This window comes from Cupressus sempervirens, chromosome 3 (genome assembly GCF_028749045.1).
Source record: "Cupressus sempervirens isolate cs-2001-9-10 chromosome 3, ASM2874904v1, whole genome shotgun sequence".
In the NCBI taxonomy this organism is placed as follows: domain Eukaryota; kingdom Viridiplantae; phylum Streptophyta; class Pinopsida; order Cupressales; family Cupressaceae; genus Cupressus; species Cupressus sempervirens.
Genome location: NC_143120.1, coordinates 615,539,820 through 615,557,342, shown reverse-complemented (window position 1 = coordinate 615,557,342; position 17,523 = coordinate 615,539,820). Strand labels below are relative to the sequence as shown.

The 17,523-nt window shown below is 36.4% G+C and overlaps 1 protein-coding gene across 1 annotated transcript; it reads left to right on the top strand.

Moving 5' to 3' along the window:
* The first annotated feature begins 14,847 nt into the window (after window positions 1-14,847).
* On the top strand, window positions 14,848-17,164 carry LOC149568171 (polyamine-modulated factor 1-binding protein). The gene is made up of 4 exons (XM_089817525.1): window positions 14,848-15,086; window positions 15,753-15,804; window positions 15,921-16,092; window positions 16,894-17,164. Exons 1-4 carry the CDS (start codon window positions 14,948-14,950, stop codon window positions 16,945-16,947), a joined length of 417 nt encoding a protein of 138 aa, XP_089673651.1. The 5' UTR covers window positions 14,848-14,947; the 3' UTR covers window positions 16,948-17,164.
* Window positions 17,165-17,523: the final 359 nt, after the last annotated feature.

Below are 17,523 nucleotides of genomic sequence, written 5' to 3'. Positions count from 1 at the left end.
TTTTTTTTGTGTTGTTCAAGATCTAAAGTAGGAGGCGCAGGGCAATTGAGCACCAACTTGGCACGAGAGTGAGTAACAGCATTAGCATAGTGTTGCAAGGGCGTATTATCCATTGAATTGGAAGTAGGGCCCCTCAAGACAAATGGTCTCTTGGGTTTGTCGTTATCTTGTTTCCCTTTAATGGTAATAACATTGCAATATTCAGAATCCATAGGTTCAACCATATGAATGACATTATCATCATTGGAATAGATATAGTTGAGCTTGTTGTAGGGTTGTGGTTATGAAGTCTCTCCTTTTTCATAAGGTGGAAAAGGTTCTTTGAACGCCTTGTGGTCTGAGTTTTTGTTATGTCCATCTACCACAAGATCACTAGCATCAATCATGTCTTAGACTTTATGGCACAAATTTAAACAGTTGCTAGTTTTGTGTCCCTTGTTTTGGTGATACTCATAGAATCAGGTCTCATTCCACCATGGTGGATGTGGTTGTGGATCATAGGGACGAGGGTTATCCATTGGTGAAATAAGCTTATGTTGTAGCAATTTTTTATAAACCACATCCAAAGGTTCTCCCAAAGGCATATACTCTCGCTTAGGGCGTGTTGTCCAAGAGTTTCTCGGTTTGTTCCCAGATGTCTTATTGTTAGGGGGAGGTTTCTCAGTATTTTTGGCCACTTTGAGGTAGTCTCTGAGATTAAATGCCGCTTTAGCAAGTTTGGGTGTGACATTGTCGACAACTCCATCATGTACAATTTCTCGGTTCTTGTTGACATATTTGGTTTTATCCGTATTGGAAGTGGAACCTTGTTTTATGTCTCTCTAAAGAGTGAGTTCACCTTTCTTGACCATAAATTCCTTGATATGGATAGCCTGTGTAATCATGTCTTCAAAGGTACATGGACCTTGAAGTTGGAATCTGTATCTGAAATTAGGTAGGAGGTTATTAGTGAAAATTTCAAGCTTCTCCGTTTCTAGAATTTTGCAAGAATACTTAGTATATAGTTGTCTCCACCGTTGGAGGAATGTGAGAAAAGGCTCACCAACTTTCTGTTTAAGGTTGCATAGATCTCGAATATTGATAGGATGTTGAATGTTATGAAAATATTGCTGAACAAAGAGATTGGAAATTTTGTCAAACGTCTTGATACTAGGAGGTAAATGTGAGAACCAATCCAAAGCCTGACCACCTAGGCTTCTAGGGAATAAACACATGAGGTAGGTTTGATCGTGTATAAACTCCATGGACAAAGCATCAAATTCCTGCAAGTGATCTTGGGGATCAGTAGTACCAAAGTACTTGTCATATTTGGGTAGCTCTATGCCTCGTGGGAAAGGCAACATGTTTATGCTTTTGTCAAATAGAAATGGACAAAGAGCGTCCAATGTGTATGTCTTTGTGGGTTTCTCTTTCTCATGCATCATGTCTTGCATAATTTTCAGTTGTTTTTGGAGTTTAGAAGTCTCAGTTTCTTCTTCAGGTGTGATGATGGTTTCCACATTGAAATGAGAGGGTAACTTTACTCTCTCTTGGGCAAGTTTGAGAAAGTACTTTTCTTTCTCTTCGTTGACTAGGATTCCCATGACCTTTTGGAAGTTTTTATCTCTTCGACATTTTGCTCTGTGTTCAGGGAGTATTTCCACCTCTTCCTGTTCCTCATCGGTGTCATAGCCTTTCTCTTTCTCTTTATCATTCCTAGGTGGTTCTTGATGTCAACTATGACTACTATTTTCAGGTTCATGATTAGTCATTATAGGAACTTGTTTAGTTTCAATGTGTCATGTTTCAAAAGGTCCTCTAAAAAAAGGATCAGACATTGTGTTTGGTAATGCAAGACCTCTTCCTGTCTCAGTATCCTCTTGGTACAAAGGATTCCTAACTTGTTGCAGGTTTATGGAAAATGTTTGCTGAGTTCAAGGCAACTTGGTAGTTGAGGGGGATCGTGAAGATGCCTCACTAGCCGAACTAGATACAGATTGTGTAATGAAAGGTAAGTGACCTCTGCCGTGATTATGACCCTTGGAATGACCACGTCTAAGTCTAAGAGGATAAAACACATTGCCACTTCTAGTTACGATAGTCATAGACAAGGACAAAAAGCTAGAACCTGAACAAGGACTGCACTAAGATTGAGTCTCAAAAAGGACGAGATAATAGCAAGAATGCTATTCACCAAGGCACAAATGGTCTAATTTAAAGGCTAGAACAGCCATAGATTAGACCAACATGACACAAGGTATGATAAGCATTAAGAAATGAAGACAAAAGGTAACTTAAGAGATGAGACTAGTCAAAGTACAAGACACAAGTCTTCAGCTAAGCGAAGTGTCACTATTTTAGGACTATTTGTAGATAGAGAGTGATAAAAAGACGTAGAAAAAGACAACGTGTAGGCTGCAGATAGCTAAAATAGACCCAAATTGGTAATACTGACATAAAGTCTCATGCAAGAAACCTTTACAGGCCACGTGAAGAAGTTTTACAGGCCGCGCGAAGAAGTTTATGGATTGCGCAAAGCTTAGTGATAGTGTTTTAATTTGGTGCAAGAAAGTTCATAGGGTCGCGCAAAGACTCGTGACAAAAGTTTAGTTTCACGTGAGGACAAAATGATTTCGCGCGAGGACTAGATGATTTTGCATGAGACTAAAAAGGTTTTCGCACAAGAAGGCAGACCAGTTTTACAACAACAACTGAATTTGACAAGGTTTCGAGACTTTTTGGACAGATTGGGCAGATTTATCAGGTAGATTTGATTGGACGAACAACAAGGTTGACCTAGTAAGATGTTTGGACAATGTTTTGAGTTTGCAATTTCAGGCAAAGTGTTCAAAAAAGATAGTGGGAAGCAAGTAGTAGTTGAAAATAGTCTTACCGAGGACAAGGCAACTCGACAGGATAGAGCAGTCTTGACTTTTGTTTGTAAAAGGGTTTGGACTTTGTTGATGACTCGATAACAAACACGCTTTATCCCTGGAAAGAAAAATTGGTAGAGAAGGCAAAACCTTTGTCCCACATCTTATGCACATGCGTGTACCTCACATAGCCATGTCACCCCCTAGAGGGTGCCCGTGTTTTTGGTATATTCAAAGGACTCAATAGTATACGCTGAACGAGCTCCCTTGTGGTAGGGGATGAGCATGTATACCACCTTCAAACGTTCAGTAGCATGCCTATAGTGAGTTCTACAGGAGAGATTCTTCCCCCTCCTTGTACAAATATTATGCCTCCTTTTGGAGGTGAACCAAGTAGCTTCTAACTAAGAGGTTTTTACTTGGCTTCTATTTGTATTAATTTCCAGTGGCTCCACAAGTGGAGTTGAGACCAGCAGACCACACTAGCATCTGAAAGTGTACACTACTTGCTTAACTAGCAAGGGGTTGGCGTCGACCAGTGCACAAACAGAGCCTCCCCTTGATATGCGATATCAAGAATCAAGGGGAAGAAATTAATTCAAATTTGGAGCCTTTCGCTCTACAAAGCATATTGATTATAGTGAGTTGGAATCTCCAGCGAAAGGAGTGTGCTCACTTGGGTCGTTCTCGAAGGTTGGATCACTCCGGAAAGCCCTCTAAAGAATTGACACAGACTGGTGGTTTATATCTAAGGGTCCAAGTTTCTAATTTTCCTCAAGGGGAGAGAGCATAATCCTCTACCTTATTTCCTCACCCAAACACGTAAGACCAGTTAATTACCGACTTGGTTTAATCAATCCAAACTCATTCTTCCTTAAAGATTTTGATTCCCTAAAAGGAAATCATTGTCTTATCATAGAAGAGAATAAGCGTTGGAGAACCACCAAGCTACTTGCCTCCCTCAAAATGCCTTCTTTTGGAAGCATCTAGGTTTCTGATTCACTCTCGGTCATGACCTCTAAGAAGTGAAGAGCATATTCCCCTATTCTTCCATCTTGCATCCTAAGAAGTTCACAAGTCCTAGTTAATCTAATTTTGAAAGCAAGAAAGGAAGACACACATTATTTTGTGGGTTTGAAAATATTGATCTTTTACAAGCATATCTTTGACAGCGTCCTACAAGAAAATTGTCAGTCTATTTTCGAGTGGGTTTTAAAAGGAATCTTCGGCAACACATCTTGCAAACAATGGTTAAGCTGGAATAAATCTAGAGAAACAGATCAAGACAAGTACATTAGCAAAATTAGATAAGCTGAAGATAAAAAATGCTCAAAAACCAAGCTGCTATTAAAGATCTCCTGCGAGATCTCTGACAGATCCATGCAAAATTGTTTTAGGCTCGTGTGAAATTTTGTTAATGCCCGCACGAAGAAAATAGGTGCCGCATGAAGTTTTGTGCGCTCAAGCACTTTCTCGCGTGACACACAAAGAATCTTCGCATGAAGATTTAGAATCCTCGTGCAAAAATAACAGTCTCGTGTGAAGATTCTCGATTCTGTACGAAATCGTATGGACAGAGAACTTAAAATTTGATTTAAAAAAATGCAGAGAAACCTTGAGAGATTGATTTCCTCAGGCCCCATGGTGTGCGCTAGAAATGTATATGTGAAAATGCGGGCTATGCTAACACACACACACACTTCAACATGGTCCTTATTTGCGGATTCATCCTAAAATGAACATTGGATTGTTCATCTGAAAATCAGCTAGCAAAGCGACTTGTTGCCTTCTATCTAAAGGGAATTGCTTGTTAGATATCCTCAGATTTGAGGTGTTAAGCAACTAGATCCTCTAAGAACGAAGGATATAAATGCGATTAATCTATATGATATGTAAGTAATCTAGATGAAGTGCAAACAATTAATCTAAGAAATAAAAGACATTAATCTAAATGTATGCATTATTATTTTAAATGATAATTTAAATGCAATAACAATATGAAAGCTAGAAAGTTGAGTACTCAATTCGACAGCAATTCAATACTATTCAAATTCCAACCTCTAATGAGGAAATGAGGGTCTCTTAAATAGACTTTCCTGGAATCCATCAACGGTTGAGATCGATTTCAATCAATGGTTAGGATTGAAAATGAAGTTAAGTCATAAAGGAAGATTCTCAAATCAAAGGGAGTTAACTGGCTCAGACCTGAGTGTAAGATTCAGTCAACTTAGATAGAGTTTAGTGTAAAAGCAAGTGATCTGGGTCACTTCTAATTTGATCAGTAGTGAACTGAGAATTTCCTTTTTGAACTGAAGAGAGATTTTGGAGAGATATTTAATTTAATAAAATGAGATATGCTCTCATAATTACCTTTTTTATTTAATTAAATAATTCTATTTAATTAATTAGAGGCACTTTTCTTATTTAATTAAATAACTTCATTTAATTAATTAGGAATAACTTCCCATTTAATTAAATAACTTTGGTTTAATTAATTAGAAGTAAGTTCTCCATTTAATTAAATAATTTCATTTAATTAATTAAAATAGGCATATTTATTAAATTAAATAAATTTAATTCCATAGTACATTAGCCTTAGGATATAATTTAATTTAATTAAAGTATAAGTACTTAATAATTAAATTAAATATTAATCAATAGGTTTAATGTGACTAATATGAGTAAATACTATAGGAATTAAATAATAAGCATGATGAATGCAGATTAAGGTTTTTTGCATCTAACAATTAAGTCAAGTAGCGATAGTAGAATAAGAATTTACCTAGTGAAATAGGACTTTAGGATTGATCAGAAATAGACCATAATTGGTATCATGGCAATTAGCCAATTTTGGGGTATTACAATGATAGCACTCCATCCATCATAGTTACTCCAGGAGAGCTGCATGCACTTATGGAAGAAGAAGAGGAAGAAGACAAGGAGGAAGAAGCAAATGAGGAAGAAGAAGATCCAGTTAAAATAACAGTAGAAGTGATTGCATCCCTTCCTCACTCTCCACCCAAAACTATTACATCCACTATGGAGACAACTTCTGCAAGTGAGATTGTGAGCACAATTGCCACATCAATTACTCAATCTTCACCGGTCACCTCCCAGCTCCAAGTATCTGAAACAGAAGTGCCAAGCACTTCATCTATCAAGTTGTCTATTACTTCTTCAGCTACCAAGCCAGCCTCCTCAACTCCTTCATCAATAATAAGTGCACCAGTAAGTTCCACAATTTTGTTTTCATCAGTTCCAGCTAGTTCTACAGTTTTGTCAACATTATCTTCATCTACTTTAAATCCAATTAATTTAGATATTGCTATACCAAGTGTATCATCATTTTTGGGAAGTATTCCAGTTTTTGATCCAGTTAATACTTCTGTTAGCATTCAACCCTCAAGTCCTATCCTAGTTTTTACTGCTAGCCCTTCCATCTCCACTATTGTGTTTGTTCCTAAGATCAAACTAGTCATCATAGAAGTCAAACAAAAGCATCCATTAAGACTTCTGATCACTAGAAAGGAAATTCCAGAAGATATTGACTTAGACACGAAGATAGTAATTCCAAAAATTGACTAGCAAAATGCTACCATTGAAGACATGAGGTTTTCTAGTCAACTAATAGAGATGAAAGCTATGCAGAAGCAATTAAGGTCTGAAAGGGATAAGGAATACATAATAATTGAGAATGCCAAAAATATAATTACAGATGCTATAAGTGTTGGAGTAGATTATACTCAACACATTTTGATTCAATTAGAAGAGGTTGTATAGAAATTCAATGAGGATTCTTTCGGACAAGAAAAACTTATTGAAAAAGTTGAAAAGAAATTTGATAATAAGGTGCTAGAGCACATTGCTCAAAAGATAGCAATAAAGCAAGTTGAATTGTCAACATTTTTGGGAAATTTTGAAAATTCTTTTAATAATGCAGCATCACTTTTAGCTAAACTTTGTGATGTTTCTAGCTTCACAAAAGAAATAAAAGGTAAGTTAAATAAGATTGACATTGATATGCAATCAAGTGCTTCCAAGCTAAAGGTGGACTCCTCCTCCACAACCTCCCACCACACCAAGATCAGATATTTGGCTGATGTTCAGGCAAAATTATTGAGAGAGGAAGCAAGGATTCGGTCTACACTTATAGACATCTAGAACATGATCCTTCCTATCATGGACACAATGCAAAAACATCTTGTACATTGCAAAAAATTGGTCCAAGATCAGAACTTCTCAGTGGCTGATCACTTGATCCAATTATCAGCAAAAGTTCAAATTGCCCTCTCCACCTGTCAAATTTTGCAACAAACTTGGGATAGTACTTTTGCAACCATTCTTAAGGTACATCAAGAATTTCTATCTCATTTTGGTGTAGTCATATAAATTATATATATATATATACACACACACACACACACACACACACACACACACACACACAGTCCTTTGGCATTATTGTCAAAAAGGGGGAGAAATTTAGAGGAAAGTCATCACTATAAGTGATAGGGGGAGTTAGCACTCAATAAAAGTTTGCATGTGTACATAAGTATATTTGTATATACAACAATTCTACAAAGATCAATTTTGAAAAACCTAAATTCATTCAATCAAGTTGTGTACAAATGTTTTGGCTTATAAGTGTTTTTGTCACTAATGCCAAAGGGGGAGATTGTTGGCATTAAGTTATTATTGCCATTAGTGACAACACTTATCTGTATCAGTATAGCTACCAAGCTCATCACTCAGTCTACAATGTACACCGAGTATTTAGTGGTTACCTTGTACACTCATCACTAAAGCAGTTTACACCGAGTCTTGCAATTCACACTAAGCATTCAAGTGTTAACCAAGCTGAGTATAGCTATCGAGTGAATGTGCAATCCAATAGTGCCTACAGAGTAATGGAAACACAGTGCCTACCGAGTGATGGAAGCACATTGCCTACCGAGTGATGAAAGCACAGTGCCTACCGAGTGATGAAAGCATAGTGCCTACCGAGTGATGAAGGCACAGTGCCTACTGAGTAATGCAAGCATAGTGTTTACTGACTGAAAGCAAGGTAAATGAAGGATTTAGTTCTTACCAAGTAATACTATATCTACTGAGTCTCCAATGGTTACCGAGTTCAGAGCTACATCAGGTGATTAGTATGGATCGAGCCTTCACTTCTACCAAGTACATGACGATGCCGAGTAATGCAGTGGATGCTGAGTATCAGAAGGTCACCGAGTCAGTTCAGTAAACCCGAGTTATTTAGTGTTTGGACGACTCAGTAATATTTTGTTCACTTGTGTTTTAGCCGACCTTGTAATTGTAATTACTAGAATGGTATATATATGTAATGTATTATATCATTTATAAGATGTATGTGATATGAAGAATATCAAGATAGGCATGTAATGTTTTGAGAAGAATGAAAGGGAATCAACAAAAGAGCATAGTATTCAGCAAGGTCTGCAAGGAGCAGTATAGATTCATTAGTCACAATAGGTGATCAATACATCAAGGATCTAATCAAAAATTTGAGTTTGTTATTAGATCCACTATTTCATCCTAACAGGTGAATCAGTTTTGTAAATCCTTTAACAGGGTAGACTTAACAGTCTTTGTATAAATCTCTTAACAGAGTGCATACTTCAGTGTATGGTTGTAAATCCTCTAACAAGGTGGACCTAGCAGTCCTTTATGCTCCTAACAGGGTAGACCACCATAAGTGGTCAATGTAAGCCTTAACAGGCCAACTTCATACTGCAGTAATGAAGTTTTGTGGGTATCATCCCCACCCCAGTTTTACTTTCTATTTGGAAGGTTTATGGATCACCAAATCACTGTGTACATGTGTTATGGATGTTTGATTTCTTATTTATGTAGTAGATTAGATGAATGAATGATGAATGGTTAAAGTGTTGAATTGTTTAAATTTTTGAAGTTACTAATTCATCCCTCCCCTCTCGATAACCTATCATATCTTGAATATTTCCAACAAGTAGGGTGTGTATTGATTCAAGAAGGTAGGATAGTAGCCTTCTTTAGTGAGAAGCTAAATGAATCCAAGAAGAATTATTCTTCCTATGACTTGAAGTTATATGCTCTAGTCTAGTCACTTAGGAAATGAAGGCACTACCTTCTAGCCAAGGAGTTTGTGGCACTTAGTAAAAACCAAGCCCTTAGATATAGTAATACCCAAGAAAAGTTAAGCAATAGACATTTGAAGTGGATGCAATATCTTCAAGCATTCACATTCACCATCAAGCATAAGAAAGGGTAGATGAACAAGGTTGTAGATGTACTAAGTCAGAGGATTCTGGCCATCCAAGAAGTTCAACTCCATGACATTGGTATAGAGAGTTTTAAGGACCTCTACAAGGATGATGAAGACTTTGCTAAAGCTTACAAAGTATTCTTTGAGTTTCAAAATCACTTTCATAGCCCTTTTTCTGATTACACATTATAGAGTGGACTGTTGTTCAAAGGGAATAAATTGTGTGTTCCTAAGGGTTCTATGAGGGAGAACCTTATCCAAGAAAAATATAATGGAAGCATAAGTGGACATTATGGCCTCAACATGACACTAGAGTTGGTCCAAAAGTTCTATTATTGGCAAAAGTTGTCAAGAGATGTGACAAGATATGTTGAACAATGCGTAGTGTGCATGAAGGAAAAAGGAGGAGCTAGTAATGAAAGGTTATACTGACCTTTACCAAACCCTAATTGACCATGGAAGTGTGTTAGCATGGACTTCATTGTGGGACTACCCAAGACAAAATAGGGTAGCAATATCATCTATGTTGTGGTAGACAGATTCAACAAGATGGACCACTTCATACCTTGTAAGACTACCCATGAAGCTAGCCATATAGCACACCTATTTTTTTAGGAGATTGTGAGGATCCATGGACTACTCCTAAGCATTGTTTCAGATAGGGATGCCAAATTTACAAGTCATTTTTGGAAAACCCTATGGAGTAGGTTGGAAACTAACCTATCTTTTAGATCAGCTTACCATCCTCAGACTGATGGTCAAACTAAGGTGGTCAATAGAACATTGGGTAAATTGTTAAGGTTCCTAACTAAGGAATTTGTTCAGACATGGGATGTGATTATTCCTGAAGTAGAATGTGCATATAATGATAGTATACACAAGACAACAGGCAGGAGCCCATTTGAGATTATTTATGGGATGCATCTAAGGGGTGTGTGAACTTAAAGACCTTGGAGCTATGGAATACAATGGTGGTTAGGCTAAAAACTTCACTTAGACCATGAAGGAGATTCAAAATTAGGTGAAGAAGACTATACACGAATCTACACAAAAATTGAAAGCTAAAGTGGTGAGAAGAGAAAAGATGTTCAGTTTGTAGTAGGTGACTATGTCATGGTACATTTGAACAAGTCTAGGTTGCATAAGGGAGTACCTACCAAACTACAGATGAAGAGAGTGGCACCCTACAAGATCATGGCTAAATATGGAGCTAATGCATACAAGGTGGGTTTTCCCAGTGACTTAAACATCTCACTAGTCTTCGATGTTTCAGACCTAACCCGAATTAAGGGGCCTTTAACTGAAGTGGATGTGACCATATAGGAGATAAACAAGGATGTAACATCTGATGTTCTACCTCCCAAGATGCAGCTAGAGGCAAAGAAGGTACTGGACTCAAGAGTCAAGAAGACTACCAGACACAAGGTGTACAATGAATACCTCATCAAGTGGAAAGATAAGCCAAAGTCAGAGGCAACATGAGTTGTAGCTAAAGATTTCAAGAAGATGGGAATAGCTAATGACATATTGTCTACATGAGTGACATGATTTTATCTCATAGGGGCATGGTGTAGGAGCACCTAGGTAAGGCCATCCAAAAACATAGGTTTCCTAAATTGAGTTTTGACTTATAGTGGACTTAGCCAAGCCACTAGGATAATAAAGGGATAAATGAGTTCTAGTGTGTGTCTTTTCTGTAGGAGGTCTAACTAGGTCCTTAGGACTATGCAATATTACTTCATTGCCCAAAGTTGCTAGGTGAAATGCAAATATTGTCATTTTTGCTAAAAGTGATCTTTGTGCATTTGGAGGGCTAGATTGGGAAAGGAAGAGGTACAATGGTGGTTTTATGTCCCAAATAACACAGTCAAACAATTCTCAAAGTTTAAGAAGGCTTTTCCCAAGCCTAGTCCATATAGACAGAAAGTTATCAAGTTGCATGACAACTTTACAAAAATTGCAAAAGTTGTCATGACAACTTTTGTTGCAAAAAAGAGAAACTTCAATCAAATGGTTGTATAACCACCTCAAAAGAGGTTGGAGAAGGTGTAATGGGTCTACTTAAGGCCTCCCTCAACCTTGAACAAGGGTTGGATGACATTATGAAAGGTTTTTGAGTAATGAGCAAGCACATTTTAGAGTTATTTTGATCACAGTACGATATTTTTGCTTCTTAAAGGTGTTAGATGGATTGATTTCTATACTGTACTTTTCTCACATGTTGGTATATGTTATTAGCTACTTTTTTGTGTGATTAGGTAGGTTGTTGAATCCATTTCATTCATTTTTGTAAATATTTTGATTTTTTCTTAGTTGTTGTCTTGAACCAAGCAGTTTGGGAAAATGGAGTCTTAACTCACCTTTCCATTATGGAAATGGTATAATCTCTTAAAACGTGTGAGAAGACTCCTTGTACTATAGACAGGAAAGTGCATGGGCCCTAGAAATCAAGTTTGGCCAAGTTTCAGTGATGCCCTAAGAAAGCCAAGTGAGCATGGTTAGGGATCACAAGGTTTGCAACAACAGATGAGGGGATTGAATGCAATGAAGGCTTTAATCCAAGTGGATAGGGAGAAGTACATGAGAGTGGAGAAGCCATGTTCCAAAGGAGACCTCCTAGTGACATGTTATAATGGAGATTTGAACAAACCCTGGGGATTTCTATCAGCAAATTAGCAAACCCTTATTTTTAGGCTTAAAATCAGCATTCCACTATATGGACATAATGGGGAATTGAGATTAGGTGAATCTTAAATGTCTCCCAAAAGGGTATTTGGATATGAAGTTATTTTTCCACCTCTTTAATACTTTTTCTTAGTTAAGTGAGAAAAAGTGAGTTTGGAGGCCTAACTCCTTGTAGCGCTTTTAGGCCTAAATTGGAGCAATTTCTTGGAATCGATATAGACTTCAATGGATTTTTTATGGGTGAGTGTTGTAATGGCCTCAAAACCCTAGGGAAAATCCTCCCCCTTCTTGTTAAGTAGATTGTGGCCATATGTGGGTATTTGGTATAGGTGAGCCATTAGAGCATCTAAGGAGCATTGCTAGAACGAAGTTAGGTTCTACATTGGTGTAAATAAGTTGAAAGGGGAAATGAATGGAATTGGGATCCTTCCAAGTTAAGGTTAGTGCAAGAACTCTGCTAGGCTAGAGAAGAGGCCTAGAGAGAACCCTAGGAGAAGTTAGGGTTAAGGAGCAAGACTTGTCCTTACATTAGACAAGCTATGAAATGGTTTTCAAAACTACCTTTTGGAATTAATTTTTTTGACAAAATTGCAAACATGTTTGTATAACAGTATGCATACAACATTCAACATCTAGTTACCATGAAAAATATTTGCAACATTAAATAGAGAACTGAAGAATCGTTCCTAAACTTCCTTTACAAAAGGAGACATCTGTACTCTAAGTATTCATAAAAGATCCCTGATGATGTGAGACTAGACAAGAACAACTTTATACCTGGACTGGGTTATAAACTTCAATTGCAAGGAAAATATTCATTTGATGACATGATCAAAATTTTTGTACGAATAGAAGACTTCATGATCAAGAAGGGAGAATTGACACTCCATACATAAACTTAAAAATGATCTTTCTCTAACAAAGACAAGAGAAAATACCAAAACAAGATCTGTGACATTATAAATGATGCAGTGGTAGACAAAGTAAATCTAAAGGCAACTAAAATTGCTTTCAACTTGACTAGTAGCATACAAGCTAGCAAGGCCACAAAGAAAAGTGCATCGAGATCCAACGCTCCTGGGAACACAATCGACAAAGGACCATGGATTCCTATACCTAAGCATAATTTTACAGCTTTAGAACCTCTTGAGGTAGTTTCTAATAGTGCAGAACAACATTATAAGCTTATCGAATAACTCAAAACCCTACAACCTGAAATTAAAGCCACCATGGTGGAACAAGTGATGCAGGAGCATCTTGCATGGAAAAAAAAAAAAAAAAATTTGTGGAGGAGAGAGAAAGTGACAAAAATTAGAGGAGAAATAATAAAAAAAGAAAAAAAGGGAAAAAGGAAAAAAGAAAGGAAAAGGTGATTTCTATTTTCAAGGTGCATAGGTGGCATAATAGAAAAAAAGAAAAAAATAAATGGTTGTCATTCCATTTATCGAGGTGAGTGGATAGAATTCTAGAAAGTTATGAATATTGTAGAAAGTTTTGGAAGTTGTAGAAGGTTGTGGAGGAACTCTAGAAGGTTGTGGATAAGTCATGCATGGGGTGGTAAGTGCCTATTTAAGCAAGGCATATGAGCATTTCTAAATCAAGCTCAAGGAGAAGCTTGAGAAGTGAAAGCTCGAGAAGAAGGTGAAAGCTTGAGAAGTGGAAGCTCGAGAAGAAGGTGAAAGCTTGAGAAGTGGAAGCTCGAGAAGGAGAAGCTCAGGAAGTAGAAGCTTTGGAAGGAAAAGTTTGAATGTGTGAAAGTTGGAAGGTGTGAAGGCTTCAAGGTGTGAAAGAGAAAGAGGAGAAAGTGAAGAGTGAGTTTTCCTGAGTCTGTGGACAGAGCGCCAAATGTGAGGCAGTTTACAGCAGGATTATGGTGGAGTTGTGAGTGTAGACAGAGCGTCGAATGTGAGGCAGTTTACACTTGGATCTTGGATTAAGTTTGTGAGAAGAGCTAGTGACTGCGGTTTAGAAACAAGGAGGTTGCTTGGTGGCTTGCGAGCACAAGTTGAGATCTCAGAGGTTTCTACCAGAGTGTGGATCTGGACTAGCTTGGGTTTGGATTGGATCTTGAGAGATCTTGGAAAAATGTTATTGTAATTGCTATTGAATTTTCAGGTATAATAAAATTGTCTTCATATTGTTGCATTATTGGTTGTGAGTTGGTAAGGGTGGTGTGGCCCTTCGTCAGTGGTATCAGAGCGGACCTCTATCAACAAGAATGATTATTGTGATTTCCATAAAAAAAAGGACATAAAACCAACAATTGCAAAAAACTTAAACACACAATCCAGGATCTCATAAAATCTGGAGATGTGGTGGTAGATGGACACAATACAAGCTCCACTTATTTAGGTCCAATTCTTCGTTGTCATTTGAAATATGTGTACTTTTCAAGAGATTCTAATTCAAAAACATATTGTTCTTCCTATCATCCTTCATGAAAATGGCTTTTTCCCTAAGATAACCTAGTAGAAACATGTGTTATAGTGCAACCATAACCAAAAAATTTGTAAGCTTCCCCTCCTCTCACTCCCCCTTCCCCACCCTTTCTCTCCCTCTCTCTCCTAATTTTCATTAGAAAGGGAAATGATGTTGTAGTCGAGTACCCTATAAATCCCTTACTTATAATTAAGGTTTCAATACCACATCATCAAATATGATGCCATACAAACAATTTATGCATTTTGGTATATAGAAGAGTATTCCTCATTGTAATATATATTAGTATCTTGTTTGAAAGCATTGTGTGTAAATTTTCATTTGCATTGCAATTCAATTATTGCAACTTATACTAATTGATTGATTGATAAGTGTCATGCGATTTTAGCTGTCCTACAAATAATTTCTTTTATTGTAAATTGATGATTAAATAATATATCAAATTAAAACTATTTATTAACATCTTCCACTAGAGTAGTAATTGTCTATAAAACCTTATCAACATAGCCCATTTTAAAAATTAAAATCAGTGCAACTTCTCTCCTCGTACTTTAATATATTGCCAAGTCTATTTCCCTATATTGAAAAGTTTGGTTACAAATGCGAAGCATAACATAAGCTCTATCCCAAAATTCACCCCCGTTTGTGCGAGTGAAAACTGGAGCAGCGGGGTTCGAACTGGTCACCTGAGCAAGTAAAGCAAATGGAGAGCGGGAAGGAGAGAATTGAAGAGGATGAAGCGAAGCAGGCAGAGGCAGGGGCGTTGACAGACACAAACAATAATTCTACGCTTTCTCACTATGCTTCCTTCGCTGGATCCAAGCTCGCACCCTCCGTTTACGGTTCTTTCTTCGATCTTTTCTCCTTTTATTATTATTATTACTTACATTTTACTCCTCATTTTACTGCAATAGTATTTTAGATTTCGAGACTCTGTATGACTTACTGTTTTCTTTCTCTAGTGTAAAGCTCCCGTCTTCTGCGACCTAATTCATTTAATATTTTCAATTATTCGAGGATTTTAGCCACTATTATGCCAACTGCTTAAATCTATAAATCCTGTCCGGGAAATCTTTAAAATTAGGGAAGAATTTGATAGATTGTAATTTTACTTCGAATCTTCTAAAGTTGGAGAAGAAATTGAGTGATTTGAAGCCAATCCTTTGAATAATTAAAGGAAAGAATCGTAAGTTAACAGTTTAAGCGTCAAGGTGGCAAGAATTCCGTGAGATCTGTTGAGAGATGTATATTAATTTTTTAAATCTTCAAATTTAAGAAGGAATTTTAAGAGATTTGCACGCTGATTTGAATAAAATTTGAAATATTAGAAACTTGAGAGATTTCTAAGCTTGCTGTTTCATGTAAAGCGTAACAGAGCAAATTAAAAGAGATTCGGAAAATACAGAGAGTGAGTGGATCTAAATCGTATGGATGAAACCAATGGCTTGAGTAAATTTTCAAAGAAAAGTGGGGAAAAATTAATGTATAAAAGATTGTTAACATTGCAGATGTCGTTCAGCAGACACAGACATTCATGGAAACCATGCTTCTGCTCATCAGGTGTGCTCCTCTCTGGCAATATTTGTAGCGTCAGTTTGTGGCCCTTTGTTTCTTTTTCCTGCAAATTTTTGTGGTAAAGTTTGTAAGATTATTAATAGCCAAAGACACATATACAGTGAAATAGATGCAGGTGCTGTAGAAATCAGCGAAGAGGTGCAGAGAAGCAGAGAGTTGTGGATGGATCGCAAATGTAAGCTGGAGCAAGAGAAGGACCGTTTCCAACAAGCTGCGTGCGCAGTTTTGGAGATGCTTAATCAATCATCACACACCAACGCTTCTGCTTTACCAGTTATTGCCCCTAATTCCAACCATTGAACACTCAATTGTATTCTTTACTCTTCTGTCTGCCTTTTACTCTTCTGTCTACCATGGTATAAAAAGGAAGCATTTTTAGTTCTACTTCTAGCACATGAATAACATTTTTTTTTGTTGAATTTAGATCACAACATTAAATTATTCTGTTTTTTATTCTTTTGTCTATCTTTTGTTAGAGAACTAGGTCATGATAAAAAAGAGAGCATTTTTAGTTGTAAGTGTACAGTACTTCTAGCACATGAATAACATTCTTTTTGTTGAATTTAGATCACAAAATTATATTCTTCTGTTCTTTATTCTTATGTCTTATCTTTTGTCAAAGAACTAAGCCATGGTAAATTTAAATGTACTTCTAGCGCATGAATAGCATTCTTTTTGTTGAATTTAGATCACAAAATTCTTCTGTAAGATTTAACATGTAAATTAAGATTTTAAATAGTTAAAATTGATTCACTTTTCAAATTTAATTCTTTTCTTTACTCTTCAAATATAGATTTATAGAAAGTAACAGTTTCTTCTATACTAGTAATTGATTCATATAAAAGTAAAAGTAATTATACTTTTAATGTATTTAAAATATTATTTTATGTGAAATCTAAATAGGCCTAACGCCCTGCAGTTATTTGGAACTTCAATGGTCCATATTTACTCATGCTAAACTATCCCTGAATTTTGTTTTGTGCTAAATATTAGCCATTCATTCAGTTTATGATTGAATGATTTGCTTTCTTGTATGGGTAGTGAGATTTTTAACGGTGTAATGATATGATGCAGGTTAATGCTGATCCTACAATGATGGAAGAGGATTCTCATCAAACTCAAGACTGATGAATGCGAGGAAGTAAATATAATTCAGAAATCATCAATTTCCCATTACCTGGAAAACTGTGTCACATAAAAGCGCTTGGATGTATTCAATTCTTCACTTGGTCCCCGTAGAAGATACGATAGATATGTAAACAGTTTGTTCACACAAATGTACCGACAACTTTCAGCTATTACTGCAATGGTATATATTTGAAAACGAGTTGGACTATTGTAAAAAGTGGCCACATTCAATTTAGATTGCACTAACTGCATTTTTGTAATATTAAAAGGGCTTATTGGAACTGGTTTTCCTCGTTAAGAAAAAAAACTAATTTCAATTTAGATTCGACATATTGCTCTTTCAATATTTAAAGGGCTTCGTTTATGTAGAAATAAAAGTAAGTATTTTATGTATAATTTTTTTATATATTTAGTAAAGAAGGAATATAATATTGTATAAAGAAATTATGAAATTTTTATATAATATAATAATAAAAAGATATCTATAAGGCCTGTTTGGTTGTGGGAATTATAGGGAATAGGAAAATCTAAATACTCACATTTTGTTTGCAAAATATAAAATGGGAAGTAGAATTG